This window comes from Dufourea novaeangliae, unplaced genomic scaffold, assembly GCF_001272555.1.
Source record: "Dufourea novaeangliae isolate 0120121106 unplaced genomic scaffold, ASM127255v1 scaffold55, whole genome shotgun sequence".
Taxonomy (NCBI): Eukaryota; Metazoa; Arthropoda; class Insecta; order Hymenoptera; family Halictidae; genus Dufourea; species Dufourea novaeangliae.
In genome coordinates, this window is record NW_015373934.1 from 1402147 (window position 1) to 1418457 (window position 16311).

General features: G+C 43.0%; 1 protein-coding gene across 1 annotated transcript in view; it reads right to left on the reverse strand.

Moving 5' to 3' along the window:
- Positions 1-16311, reverse strand: part of LOC107185262 (MAGUK p55 subfamily member 5-A) — a 68068-nt gene that overhangs the window by 51189 nt on the left and 568 nt on the right. Inside the window, exons 2-3 of the mRNA XM_015572917.1 lie at positions 15468-15580; positions 15154-15211 (exon numbers count right to left, since the gene is read on the reverse strand). Coding sequence (XP_015428403.1) covers positions 15154-15211; positions 15468-15580 — 171 coding nt within the window. The remainder of the gene's footprint in view (positions 1-15153; positions 15212-15467; positions 15581-16311) is intronic.

Consider the following 16311-nt stretch of genomic DNA (forward strand, 5'->3'; position numbering starts at 1 on the left):
GGCGGTTCAGATCCTGGTGTCGGATGGCTTGGCTGTGGTTTGGTAGTTTTAATAATTGTACAATACAGTAATACCCCGAAGGTACGCCATAGGTGGTACTGGCATTAGTGGCGTGAGTCGGGGTACAAATTTCCATACAACTTTATATTAATCTGAGCTAATCGGTTCTTTGATAGCAAATCTAAAAAGAAAATGCTAATTTATTGCTGATTAATTTATTCATTAAACTAAACTATAAAAATACTTATGTGACATACAAATGCAGGTAAGAGATGGGAGAGGATGGGAAACAATGTATGGCGTAAGTGCGAATTCGCGTACATCGGGGTATTACTGTACAAGAGTTGTTCTATGGGTTAGTCACATTTTCTGCAAAACTAACATCACAAAATCACTGGATCGTACTGCCTGTTCAACTAATTTTCTTGTCGATTGTTGATGTTTGAATTATACCACCAGGAAGTTCTATTTCAAATAATAACGAACTATAGAGCTCAGCACAAATGTGTGACACCCTCGTATAAGTATAGAGTAGATCTTGTTCTGAATTATTGGATTCGTCGTTCCACCGACAACCCTAAAACGAGCACCTAAATTCAGAGCAGACCCGTGAACCTCGCGTAAAATTAATAATTGGATTCGCTTGATTGTAACTTCGCGGAAAACTTCCGCCGCTAGATAGAACACTTTTCCCACCCCCTTAAGCCCCGCCCCCTTCCTGCACCAATGGGTGTCACAGTTTGCAAGAGTTCGCAAAATAATCTTATCGTGCCGGGGACACTCGAGTTTCTGGAAAACACCCGCTGACCCGGAAGTCACCAGGATTTTCATTATTTTTCAGCTGGCGTCGGGTCGGTCCTTGCGGAACCAGCGAACCGACCCTCCTGGAGGGGGGAGGGGGATATAATAGGATCCGATATTAAATTCGGTCCCGGTGAGTCGCGTGAAATTGCACGCGCGATTTTATCCGCGGAAAAATAATCGAGTAAACAGTCCGAACCCGATTGGTCGGTGTTTTTCGTTAATACTTCGTTAACAAAGCTTCGGGGAACATTTTCACTAAAGAAAATTTTATTTCAAATCGCCCCAGGAATCGCGCTTTTCAAGGACTTACAACTATTTTGGAACACCCTGTATATACAGAAGTGTCTCCACGCTTTCAAACACCGCTGTTAAAGGAATTGCAGTGCAAACAAACTGTTAAAGAAATTACGACAATTCCGTGCCGACAAAAGTGTTTTACGATTGAATAACGTGATGTTCGCTCGACACGCCGAATGGCGTGACGAAAGGCGGATAAGAATCGCGAGTACCAAAGATCTATTATATCCCGAACGGAGGGCGAAGCACGGTGTAACACGATTCGAACACAAATTTACTCGTGTGGCAGCCCGACGGGTGGGCGAACTCAAGAAAATTCCCAACAATGCAACGCGATCCGTCCGTCGAGAGGAAAGCTTGGCGGCCGGCCAAAACGTGTTCAAATATCGCTCGACGATTCGGAGAAAGCGCCGTCGTCGTTCTTGGGTCGGTCTCTTGCCAAGACGATTTTTCAAGGGCGAAACCAGCCGCCCACGCCTGCCATTGATGCGCTAATGTCGACTTACGAACCGGAGGATCTTCCCTCTTTCAGCTTTTCCCACACACGCGGTTCGCCGCTTGAACCGACTACGCTTTTCGGCGGGAAATGTGGCCATGGGCGTAGCCGGGTGATCAGTCAGGGGGGGCAAAAATATTAACACATCGACTGCCGCAGTGAAAAAGGCCGTACGTAGCCAGACACACTTTATTTTGTTTTTAAAGTCATGAATCGTTGAAAATTTATGCGTTTTGTTAATAGGGGCTGTTGGTCGTGTTAGAGTATCTTCCTGAATTCCCGCGCCGAGACAATAATCGTATAGGGAGAAATCGTTTAGATCTTCGTAAATTCGGTTTTTGCTAGGAGCCGAGCAAAAAAAAACGGACGGGCAACAATGTATTTGCTTGACAGGTTGGGATAACGCCTGGACAATAATCGTGTAGTCCCTGTTTCTAATCACGTCCCGATTTCTGCTCAGTATATTTTTTTATTCAACGTAAAAAGTAACATAATAAATTAGTTATACAAAAAATTATTTAAATTAGTCCAATATTTCCGTAGAAAATGCTACAGCCCTCTGTTCAATAGATGCCAGCATTTTAATAGAAATAAAACTCCTGTAAATTAAATAAAGTTCCAAAAAACTTACTTATTTTTTCAAAAATGCAATTAATTCTACACTGTTTTATTACTGTCCTGTAAAGTTCCGTCGAATGGAGTTACGAGTTTTATTTTTTTTTTTTTTTTTTCGAGAAGTTGAGTTACATAGAGGACTGTTTTATTAATGGATTTCCATGGTATTAAGTCTATTCGAATTAGATAACTTTTTTATTCCGACGTGATTATACCGTGACACGTGACGAACAGATTCTCGAAACACGTCCGACGACAGTGGCGTCGAGCCAACAGGCGAGAAAATTAATCGAACTGTCAAGCCCCGTCCCATTGTCTCACCGTGCACGTTTTGAACAATCTTCAACTTATTTCATTGTTGAACAAACAGCGGCCTGGCAAACAATAGAGTTCGCGTTTTCATTTAACCGGGCAAACAGTGGTTCTCTGTCCTATAGGTTTTCATTCAATGAAAAATTCAATCGAACGATGAATTGCTAAATCAGTGGAATCGGGTAATTCGCACGTGACAATCTAATACTGAACAGAGACTACATTAACATTCCATTGGAATGAAACTCGGATAAGTACATAAATAGATTATGACGGCAGAAAAAAAGTACACGTTGTACTTTCACCATAAATTGACAATAATGCATTTAGTGTAATAACAGATTAACCCTTTAACGCACAACCCCTTAAATAATTATTTGAAAATTATGAGACTGATATTATATGTTGTATCTTGTTATTTTTGAAATCGAATATTGAAAATTGTGTTTAAACTGAAAGTACATTGAATTGTAATAAAAATAGTCCATTTTTTCGCAAAGAACCATCGGAACGTCTTCAATTTCACGTCGATTCCTACGCACCGAAACGAAAAATGACATTTTTTTTTTCGGTCGCTGTTTAAGAAGCCACAATCATGGTAAAAAATTTTCCAGAAATCTAGGTCGAACAACTCGTAACCTTCGCGCTCACCCAACGAAGCTCGAAACCGAGAGAAAAACCGTGGGCGCCAGGAGCATCGAGAAATTTCTCGAAAAATTGCCGGGTAGAAACGAAGAGGACTCGAACTTGGGAATGGTTGCCAGTCGAAATTTCGCGGCTAGAGAAAATTTACAAGGGAGAAAAGTTCACTTATCACAAGCCAGAGGAACGATTAACATTTTCTCCTCGCGGGTATACTCTCGAAATTAAATCTCGCGTGAAATTACCGATCGGTCACGGTCGAACGTGTCTACGTCGCGATTTCGTGAATTCGGGTCGCGGGAAACGGTGCCGTGACGACAACGATCGCGAGGAATCCTTTTCACGAGGCATCGGGATCTTTAGAATTGTCGCAGGTGACGTGGCTGTGAAACGGATCAGTTTGTTGGAAAATAAACTATGCCGCGAAATTAAACAAATATATGGACATTACCTGAAAATACAGAGCATATACAATACAAACAAAGCAGAAATATTTACGAAAAGTAACCTATCTTCTAGAAATCGTAAAAAAAAACTACCCCGAAATATACTTTGAGCGAAATAATAAATTTTTTCTGATTTCAAAAATTGTAAAATTGACTCGCAAAAAGTGTCTAGGTATTAGATTTATGTTTTCGATTTTATTATGTGGAATGTCACTGTGACAACAGTGTTTTTACCTTCGATTTATCAAGACCGTAAAGGTTGTCTATGTTTTTCTTTTGGTATTATGAAATAAAACATTATATAGTGAACTAGTTTTTTCGTTCTTTCATATTGCAAAACAAAAATATAATAAAGACGCTAGTGTCAGAAGTGAACACTTGGCAAATAATTATTTAATCCCATTAACTGTCTGAACATCTTAAATAAAATTTTGCCCAACTCTAAATAATGGTCCCACGTGACGTTGAATTAGACACAAGATCACAGGTTGAAATGTTTGTAAATGGAAAAATGCCACCACGGTCCGTGCTACGAAATGTGAAAAATGGTGTCCAAAGGTGTATCCTCTTAGATGTACTTCCATTCAGGATCGTTACACGATTTCCACGTTAAATCTGTCCGTGTAGCCGCACAATTAAGTGTATCACGACGGGGCTACTCGCCTCCGAAAAATTGGGGCGTTTTTTCAAGCCGCGCGTAGTCGAGACCGGGGATGCCGAAGCGTGACTCATTAAAAGCGCGTTTCCACCCGTGTTCCTCGTTAGTTCCGCGAGAACCGAGGCGTTCCTCTACGAGGTCCTGTCTCACCGGCCAGGTAGGTGGAAGAAATATAACGTGGTGGTAACGTATGATCCTTGAAAGAAATACAACTTGGGTGGTTTAGAACGTGGACCTTGGAAGAAATATAACGTGGATCTTGGAAGAAATACAAGGTGTCAACTAACGTGAGCACCTTTAGTATCTCACTTGTTGATTTGCAGAAAATATCTTTTAAGAAATGTTCAAAGTGATGTCCATCAACAGTAATCCTTCTATCGTAGTAATTTTGTTATTTCAATCTTCTTTCATACATTTGTGGATTTTTCGTACTCAAGGTCACACGAAGGTCACACCATTATAGGTCATTGGATTGGTCTTGATCTCAACTACTACGCTACACTGATAAAAATATGTAGTCCTATTTAAAAGAAATATCGATGACCTTGAATTTTTGAAAAATATGACCTTCAGAAAACAAGTGGGATATTGAAGATCCTGTATGTTAGGTGGGACACTCTGTATAACGTGGGCCTTGCAAGAGATATACCTATTACGTTCCCAGATAGCATATACAAATTGATGCATCGTTGGGTGACGGTTTTGACTATTCGTACAAAGTTCAATCAACCTAGAAGCAACCTTAATCCTTTCGGTATTATAGCATCGCCCACCCATGAAGTAACGTTCGTGTATTTTGGACAACCACTAATTCACACGGCGCGAAGTAACTACTGTTTACCATTAAACAGTCCTTGTAACCTGGCGAGGTGAAATTAAATATTCAATATTATTAATCGCGATGATGTTTCAAACCGAACGCTCGTTTTTCTTATTTAAAGTATATTCATAATTTCTCGATTACGTCACTGTGGCGTCATGTCAGTGCCAACTTATTAGTGGACGATGACGCGAGACTCTGGCGTCATTTCAGAGTATATCAACTGGTACTTTTCAGATACTGAAGGTTATTGACTTTGTTTTTTACGTACACAATAAAAATCATATTTCGTTGATTCTCAACAAAAACAAGTGGCCACTGGTGAAAATTACTCGCGAAAGTAGCCGTTGGTCGTGATCAGAGGCGGGAAATTCAAAATTCAAAACCACCGAAGATGCTGAGCGAGGCTCGGTACGGTCCACACGCTTCGATCATAGTCAGTTCCATACAGCTTAACACACGAACAAGCGAAAACCAGTTTCCTAACTGTATAGTCGTTCCGTGGTAGGCAGCGGGCCGCGTGTACACACGCTTCACAACCATGGGGACCGTGGAAGAGAGTCAGTCGTCGCGTAGACACTTGGGTCTGCTATTTAATCCTTCGAGACTCCAAGGATTCGTCGTATGCAAATTCGAGGAGAAGCCAACCGCCGGGAGGACTTTGAAACAGTCGGAGACTGTAAACGCGTTATCGTTGTAAATTGCCCGCCGGTACACTCGAGGCCATTTCACCTATCCAAACGTTGCTCAGAATTGTGACAAACTCAAAACGTCTGACACAACTGTGCGTTCGACTTTTCTCCCGCGAGAATAATCCTTCGTCGTCTCGTTGAATACAGTTACGTACCACGACACGGAGGACTCCATTAATCGGTTGTTATTTGGTTTAAGGCGTTCCTGAACGTTAATTATCTACCACGGCGAACATTTCACGCGTCACATCGAAGGCTACCGCTGATTACGAAGCACCACACGTTCTAGGAATTCAGTTGAACGGAGGATTGTTCAATGGATACGAATGAAGTCCGACTGATATCTTGGACGTGGTGTACACTAATGAGCAAACTCGGTTTTCGCTAGGGAAAAAAACGGCGTAGGGGAAGGGCCTCCTATTACTTGGTGAATTTATTTCAAGTACTGAAATAAATGTTGAACCGAACGTTACTTTGGCATACATTTCAGTAACTCCCAAGACGAAGTTGTAGATGGCCCTTCTCCTACACCACATTTTTCCCCGAGTTCGCGAGGGTGTATATAAATTTCTATACATACAGAGTGTCCCAAAAATATGGAACAATCCACAACACGCGCATCCCTTATGCAAATACAAACCAAAAAGTCCTTTACAGTTTTGTAATCTGGAGCTCCGTTTCCGAGATATTAGCAGTTAAACGAACTCCAATCAGCTGAGCGGTTGGCACCGTCAAGTGTCACCCACCGCTCAGCTGATTGGAGTTCGTTTAACTGCAAATATCTCGGAAACGGAGCTTCAGATTACAAAATGGTAAAGGACTTTTCCACTTTATTTGCATAAAGAATACGTATGTTGCAGATTATCCCATCTTTTTGGGACACCCTGTACATATCAAGTGGCCAACTAAATAGTAGCACCACCTAGGATTTTTTTTTGGTCATTATACGATCATCATAATGTACGGGCAATATCGAATACTTCAGATCAGAACATTTGGGTTCCTTTTGCGATTCCCGGGACAGTCGTTTCGCAAACGCGGAACCCTCTTCCCTATTCGACGGGAAAGTAAATTCGATCAGCATCGGGCCACTTTCCTCCTCTTGCTACTGGGGTAAATTCGATTGACGCCGCGATAAGATCGGGACCATTAGCAACAGAGAAGGGGGGAGACGCGTTCTCTAAATTGGCCAGGCGCGTAATCTAGAGCACTCGGAGCGAGGGCAGAAGGCATCTCCGCTGGTGATGGACGATACAGTATCGATATTTCGAATATCGATGCTTTTCAATTCAATTCAATATTTAACGTCGTTCCTTCTATTTGCTGATGATTGGAAATTTTATCTCGCTATAGATTGCCCTGACATCCATGGATTAATTCAGAGTGACATTGACAACCTCGAGTAATAATGCACTAACTATCGACTATTTCTCAACTCATAAAATAAGAAATTTATAGCACAATTCCCAGATCTTTGGAGACATCCCTCGTATTTTCGACTGAGATGATACAAAAGGATCTGAGGAGAACAACAATTCATGGAATATAATCTTCAATAATTCTTCTTGTGCTGCCCCTACTCTGTCTTTTACATTATTTTTTTATTATTCTCATTTCAAAATATTTTCCTATTTTCAGTAACCCTTTTATAAATGAACAAAAATACAAGGTTCAAGATAATATTTTTTTTTACCCGTCCCAGAATAGCAAATATCGGGTCGGATCGGACCCCATCTTGCCAAGTACGATCTTAAAACCCACCTTACCGTTCGAAGGTTCATTTCTAATTTTTTTTGTAAGAAGAAAATTTATTGTGAAATAAATTTTGATTCTGCACCAATGTCCGTCGGTGGACCGTCCGTGGAATCCCTCGTCTCTCTCCTTCGATCGTATTCGGTTCGAGAAAAACGATCGACACGCTCACGTCGTCGTCTAAAAATACGGAAGGGAAATTCGCGTGTCGTTTGCGGACCCCCGAGCCGATAATCAGAACAGAGGCGTGTGTCGCTCTCGACGACCCACGACGTATAAATATTCCTCGAACGATCTATTTTTCTTCCCCACCCTTGTCACCCTTCGTTTTCACGCCCCGTGACACCTAGACACACGCTCCACCCCATCCCTCCCCCACCTGTACTTGTCCCGTACGCGTATCTTCCTCTATACTTGTGTGTCCCGCTCTTTCTATCTTCCTTTTTTCTCTCCTACATCCAGGGTCGGATGAAGACCTTTAGAGGCCCTAAGTACTTAATAAAATTTGGTGTCCCCATATACATACAGTGGCTGGAAAAAGTTTCCCGCCAAACTGTAACTCCATGCATACATTTATCATAACTTCTGTCAGGTCGCTATTTGTTTGAAGCAAGGGAATAGATTATTTTGTGTTCAAAGAAATTTTTTTATATCACCAAATCTAAAGAAGCTATGGATCTTCAATAAGGGTATGTCAAAAGTTTATTCGTATTATACAGGGTGTTCGACTTAAATCGACCCCCCGTAAAAGTGAAACGGTATCAGGGGAACAAGCTTTCTGATGTAACTTTTTTCTATGTGAACGCGTAGAGAACATAAGACACTTGAGGTGAATAATTGCATTTAAAAAAAAAACAAAGTTAACCTTCATATGACCTCTGAAAGTTACTCACATCAGGGGGTGATTTGAATGGGACACACTGTATACCCTTAAAAAGATACGTTGAAATTGGTCCATGGTTAATCCAGCAATGGAAACCTTCTGTGGTGCCCCGAAGCACGTGCTTATTTCGCTTAATGGTTAATCCAGCCCTGCCTACACAACCTCCACTTCCGAGCAGCGCTCAGAACGGAATCCAAGTATAATTGTCCCGTGTGCGCGATGCGTGCAACTCTCCCGCTTCCCTGTTTCTCCACCCCATACGCCGAACAGGCTCCCTCGAGGCTGAACAATACGAAAAATGATATCCTCGAATTCGCAGTCGGGACCAGGGACTTCCACCGAAACGTAAAATACCGGTATTATATCGGTATTTTCGATTGTACCTTCGCCCTATATGTATAACCCTATATGAGCCCAATTCTTATAGAAACCGAAAAAATACTGATATTTATTTCGGTTTACGGTAATATATCGGTTTCGGTATGGCTTTGATGGCATAATACCGGTATCAAAATCATACCGATTTAAGTCCCTGGTCGGGACACGATTAACCACTCCCCTCCCTGTGCTTTCGTCGATTGTTCGTCGACAAAAGGCGAAAAATGCATTTTTATTATCTCGATGGAGAAAGCTCCAACGATTGGAAATGAGTTTATGCACCCCCAGGAGGGTTGAGGGGGGTGGGGGTGGTATTCTTGACGCAAGGCATGAAAATTTAGTAGGATCGAAGGGCCCTCTCTCATAAATGGCATCGATTTCTGAGGTGACAAAGAGAGAGTCTGCGGATCACTAGTCTTTCAGCGAGGCCGGGTTCGCCGCAGCTGGTCTATAAACAAACTACGGTATATGTGTGTGTGTGTGTTCCTTGGACATTTTTACACCAGACGCACGCGCTCTCGATCAACGGTGACGTTGGTAAATTATATTGAGGAAGGTTTTCTTTGGGAAATACCGTCTTGACGGGGGTCGATACCGCTTTTTCCGGGATCGGAATTCACGGAGCTTTTTCCCTTGAGAGAGGTTGCGATGGTGGGAATGAGTTGGGAAAATTTATTCTAACTTCTGATTCGGTGGTTGATATCGTTCGCAATAGTAGTTACACTTAAAATGAACGTTCGAACGAGTGAATTTTGTTCGAAGTACAGTGAATCCTCGATGAGTACTCGGAGACTTTCCTTGGTACTGACAAGGAGAGGAGATACCTCGAAAATCGAATAGTTAACGGGTTAACTTGAGAAACGTTCCGTTCGACACGTAAACAAAGTAAGCAAACTCAAGGAGCGTTGTCCGCTAATCCGAAGGAGAATCGTTAGGAGTTACCACCTTGTACGTTGATCTATCGATTTCGCGAAAAGATAGCTCGCGGCTCTCTGACCGTAACGCGAAATGCACCAGCGCGAAAGTGTCTCCTGAAAAAACGGGGGGATTCGCGGAAATCACGGTAGGCAGCGACACGGAAACAAAGTCGGAACCGTGCACGCACGTCGATACGCGTCGTGCACCGGACGATTGTTTGCCCCCTCGACGGCAAAACATTCGCGTTGCTCACGGGTCACGCAAATACAAACACGCGTGCGCGTTTATCGCGCGACCCAACATCGACGATGGGCCTATCGGGAGCGATTTTCATCGTGAAAGCACCCGTGGAACTTCGCCCTCATCCGACAGAAAATCATTTAGCGATTTTCTCTCGTGTCCCAGACGCGTAAAACCTGTCCCAACCGCGAGGATCGTGTCCCTATTGCGAGGAACGTGCCTCTATTGCAAGGAATGTATCGTTATTGACTTGTATCAATATTGCAAGCAACGTATCCTTATTGATTTATGTCCCTATTACGAAGAATGTGTCCCAAACGCGAGGATCGTGTCCCTATTGCGAGGAACGTGCCTCTATTACAAGGAATGTATCGTTATTGACTTGTATCAATATTGCAAGCAACGTATCCTTATTGATTTGTGTCCCTATTACGAAGAATGTGTCCCAAACGCGAGGATCGTGTCCCTATTGCGAGGAACGTGCCTCTATTACAAGGAATGTATCGTTATTGACTTGTATCAGTATTGCAAGCAACGTATCCTTATTGATTTGTGTCCCTATTACGAAGAATGTGTCCCAACCTCGAGGATCGTGTCCCTATTGCGAGGAACGTGCCTCTATTACAAGGAATGTATCGTTATTGACTTGTATCAGTATTGCAAGCAACGTATTCTTATTGATGTGTGTCCCTATTACGAAGAATGTGTCCCAACCGCGAGGATCGTGTCCCTATTGCGAGGAACGTGCCTCTATTGCAAGAAATGTATCCTTACTGTCTTGTGTCCCTATTGCAAGGAACGTATCCTTATTGACTTGTGTCCCTATTGCAAAGAACGTGTCCCTATTGCACGGAACGTGTCCCCCGCGCGCTATTATCCTCCTATTAATGTCCCTTCGCGATGTTACCGGCTCTTTGTGAGTGCTCCCGCTCGTTAAAAGTCACCGCCACGCGGAAGGACTCGGTTAATTATCGAGTCCGTCAGGAAATCAATCGCAATTTGTCGCTCGTAAAACCTAATTACGCGATAATGTCTATCGTCGCTCGCAATTATGAACGCATTATGGCGCTTGCTTGATGCTCGAACGAACGGACCAAACTCGATGGTCGAAAAAAACACGCCTGACTCATCCTTGGACGATCATTTCGAAAATGTATTCTTCATTTTGCAATGGTCGATGTTCTCACGAAATAGTGCAAGAAAATACTGCTATAAATGAACGAAAAGGAGAGAGAGGAGAATTGTACGCGTCGTCGCAGAATACAATCGAGCAAACAGGCGCAAACGGTGTGACCGTAAACAACAATTACTCGACGTACCGTGTCAAAGTACGATGTACGGGCTCGACGAACGATCCTCGAAAGCGACGACAAATAAGAATTGTCGAGCTCTACTGTTCCCTTCCCCCCTCCCATGACTTCGGGTGCACGAGAGAATAAAATCCATTTTTACCGCGTCGTGCTCCGGGGGTTCGACTTGATTTTATTGGCGGCCCCGAAACGCGCGGACCAGAGGCAAAGGGAAATAAAAAAAAAGGAAAAAAAAAGAGGAAAAAAAAAAGAAGCACGGATGAACGCGATTCTTCCTCTCTTGTGAGACAGGAGCGCGTTGCTGGCCGCGACACAGTTCGATATTCAGCCTGTGTGTGCTTACGAAATTTATTAGAGAAAAATCATTCGAGTTGAAAAAATGTCTGGTATTCTCGATCAAGTGTTTAATTGTCTAGGAGTAACCGGAGACTCGTAAAACTTTATAATCAATCCTCTTTTCTTGCTCCTTTAAATTACCACTGGAGATCCTCGTTAGGTATTACAATAATATTGTTAAAAAATGTACATATATTTTATATATACTCACTGTCCGAATATTTTTGCAATACTAAATTTCAATGATATTTAGGTCATTGTTATTATGCAAAAAAAACTATGTGCGTTAAATAAACAAAGTTTTTAATAATACTATTGTAAACAATAGACTCTGGCACACCATGGTGTACGAATATTACTACCAGTCACTGTACATCGAATCGTCGGAAACGAATGACTAGAATCTTCTGAGGTTTACGAAAGCCTGTCGACTTCTTTGGTTCCATCGATTTATAAAAGACGACCCACAAAGTCGTTATCTTTAAGATTCTGTATAATTGCATACATCGTACAGGCATATTTGATTTGAATATTCCAACTAGATTACGTAGCCCGCCGATAAGGGGAATTTGCATAATCGTTCGTAATCCCGCGATAAGCACGTTCTGTTTAAAATATTCATCGAAGGATCCCACGCATTCTCGATAAAGCTCGATTATACTCGGATTCCCCAGTTCGAACGATACGTGGTCGGATATCGGTACATTTTTTTTTTAACGAGGGGAAATACTTGATAAAGGCTGTACCGCCTCTGCTACACTAACCCAGAAACTGCAACCGCGACGTACTCCGTCTCCGTTTACGCCAGTTGAAACGTATCGTGCGATGACACATTGCCCGACTCGTACGAGCGGATCCACACGAGAACTTGTTAAGGAGTCATTATTTTAATTATGTATGTTTTCATGACTATGTATTTTATTTTATTCTGTTCAGAAGCGTGTCTAGTAAGTTTCTTGTTTTATGTACAACCGTTGAAATTACGCGGGACTGTAGTAATAGGTTTTATTTTGTTCAAATGTGTACTACGCCATGAGGTGTGTCCAGTTGTACCTTGTATTATTAGAACTGTAGTCAGTGCAACGTTCTCTATATGTATAGTGTTTATTACTGTTCAAATATATATTCTATTTTACTAATATTAGAACTGATAATGTTTGATCTTTCCTTCTGCAATAAACATAACATAACAACAGAACTACACAGATTGTCCAACCGGTTCACTGTGATAGGGCCCGTATACAAACGGCGATTACGCGGGCACGCGCGATCGTTCCGTCACCGCAACCTTAAAACGTGCCCGAAACCGAGTGCCACTGGCCTCGATCAAAGAAACGAAATCAAACGTTCGATCGAATCCCACGTCACAAAACAGATAGGTTAACTAACACGGTCTCCCCAAGAAATCATGCTGTTCGAAAAGAAAACCAACAAAAAAACATAATAATAAGAAAGATCGATCACCTTACGTATCGACGGGGATCCAGACGGGTATCGGCGTCGATTAACGGTAACGCTGGTCAGAAATCGGGGAAATATTCCGGGCCTGGTCGAACTCGCGTCCACGACCTCCTGGTACGCTCGTCCACGTATCCAGCTGCCATCTGGCTCTTTTGTCCCGTTTCCCTCGACCGGTAACGCGACCGGGACACACAGACACGTACACACACACCGCGAACAAACGGGGAATTGAAAGAAACACTGGGGGACATCCAAAAATCACGATGGCAAACCGAGACCGCGCACACGATTCACCACGCGCACGATTAACGTTCGTTTGTTCCTTCCTGGTTGCACGCGAAACGGAAGAACATACACCGCGCGTGAGACAATTCGTGACAAGCTGCCACCGTCGACCGATCGTCCACGGCGCGATTACTTAGCTCCCAGAAACAAACATACACACATGCAGAAAGAAAAACACACACAGAAACGTTCGCGAAGTAGTCAGCATGAAGGTAAGAGCGCGCGGAATGCCACGGAACCGCTGGCACGTATGGACGGTTCCGTACTACCGAGAGCGTGACAGCGGATACTACATTCGAAGGTTAGATTCACTCGGTTCCTCGGTGTGCTGGGGACCTCTCGCCGTGTTCTCTACGGCGAACCTCCCCCCCCCCCCCCCCCCCCCCCCCCCCCCCCCCCCCCCATCCTCCCCACTCCCTCGTATTCCCACACCGCTATTCCCTGTCACGAACGGCGACCTGAACGTTTACCTGGCGAACGCCGGAATCGCACGAGGAAACACGAAATCGGCCGACGATTCACGGTGTCCCACGCTCGAGAAACCTACGGAGTCCAACTCGCGGCGGGGAATCGTGTTTGAAACGGAATGTGATTTCTCGAAATGGAACACGTTTTTTTCTCTCTAGACCGTTTGCTACGCAGGAGAAAAGCATTACGTGGTTTCGGGGACTTTGATTAACGCCTACTACAGCTGCGAAGTAAAGTGTAAATACTGTACCATCGCGAGCACGAAAGTGGGAGTCGGTGACGTAATTGGACGTGCTCTCGACTTTGTATCGCGCCAAGATTCGATTATCGAAGTTGCTGCGGGCTTGCCACCTGGTAGCGAACCTTTCAAACTAGTGCGTTCTTTTTTAAAGGGTGTCTCAGCAATAAGTTGAGTCTTAAATAAATTAAAAAATATATTAACTTAATTGTTTTTTTTATATTTTATTATTGATATCTTCAGAGTTATTAATGACATTAAACATGAAATAAAATGTCGGTTAAGTGGCCACCGTTGGTCTGGTGGCAGGTATGTATTCTTTTGACGAAATTTCGCAGTGCGTTTTCGAGTAAGGGGAGACGGATTTTACGAATTTGGCGTTCAATTTCTTTTTTGACTCTTTGAATTGTCTCAGAGTGTGTTTGTAACGCGCCATTTTCGTAAATGTCAATGTATTAACTAAAAAGCTACCAAATACAACTGACTCACCATTTGACAGACAAAAATGGCGCGCGATTCGAAATTCAAGTTCTTGCTGAGACACCCTTTATGTGGATTTACGAGTGAACGATCTATCGTTTCTTGACAAGTTAATGTTTTATTCGTGTATTTTGTGTGTATGTATGTACTTTTTGTTGCGTAGAATTGTTATTAATAAAATTTCATTCGATTCAAGTCATAAATGTTGTATTAGCTCGGTCTGTCACGTAATTAAAGATGGCGACGGCGCCCGTCACGGGGTGGTTCAGGAAAAATAATGGCCGGTGTTCGTATGTTAAATCGAAACCCCCCTGTCGCGTTGTATTATCGTGGGACACTCTCGTGGCAGCCGCGATCGAGCCTGCTATTGAAAATCGATACCACTTGGTACGTCTAATCGTTCGACGTGACACGTTTATCCTCTTTAACGGTCCATTTTGCCCATCGATTTCTCCCGTCGCGTTTGCGACGCGGCGTCCGACGAGAAATCGTTCAGCCACGCGAGATCGGATTCAGTCCCCCTCAACCCCCTACGATCGCTATTCTCGGTTTCTTGCTCCTCGAATTGGAGCTTAATGAAAAGACGAAAAAAAAAACGATTTTTTATTTTTAAACGACTCACCCCTCTTGTTTCCGCTTCTTCTTCGGACCCGCAGACATATTGTTCGCGACTTGATGCACTGTGAAGAAGAAAACGATTCCATTAGCCGATGGGAATTGAATTGGAATAAAGGGATAATTAAGACCGGGGCTATCGTATGATTAGACAGTTCGGAAGAAAATGGTCCGCGATCGAGATCATTTGACCCCTTGAACGTCGACCTATTTTTCTTCTTGCTTTTCTTTATCCTCAATGCCGAAACACTTTGGCCTACTTCAGTGTGAAGTACAGCCCGGAATTGGATTTTAAATAGATAAATAATAAAATTTGTTTACCTCGTATATATATTGAATCACTTCGGACTGGCTGGCGTTCTCCAACGTGCTACCGTTCACTTCTAAAATTTCATCCGCCACCTCCAGCGTGTCCGCGTTGTCGCCCGGCGAACCTGCACCGTGTTTCGAATGGTTTGAAAGTTGCCTAATAAGGTTCGGGAGGTTTTGTGAAACGAAATTATATTTGTCAAAAAAAAAAAAAAGTAAAAGAAACGATTGATAGACAGTAGAAAAAAAATCGTGGTCGGACAGTAGAAAAAGAATCATGGTTGGACAGGAAGAAAAATCGTGGTCGGACAGGAGAAAAAGAATCGTGGTCGGACAGTGGAGAAAGAATCATGGCCAGACAGTAGATAGAGAATCAGTAGAAACGGGGGTGTCGAGTCAGCCAGTAGATTGGGTTAGGTCGTGGCAAGTAGAAAGTGACTGTAACCGGTCAGACAGTAGATACGGACGATCCGATTATTTCGAATGGGAGCAAGAATTCCTCCGTGTTATCGCACGGGTTTTCGACGAAAGAAAGACTCGTAGCAAAAAGGTGGTTAAACTTCTGCGTGCTTGACAACCCGGCCACTCATTACACGGCAGACACGCCGCTGCTAATTAAAAACGAGAAAAAGCTCCTTCCATCTGCGACAACACACGAAACATCGTTTCCTTTTCAACACGCCGTGACTGTTGTCTCATACGTTAGATTTTAACGCAACATATTTGTAACGAAAGAATCGATTTTTAGATCGAGATCTTGAAAAAAAAAAACAAGTTCTTTTGGAATTCATAAAATGGACGTCCTATTACGTCGGTTCCGTTAAAAGAGAATAATATTGGCTTCAGACACCGTAGA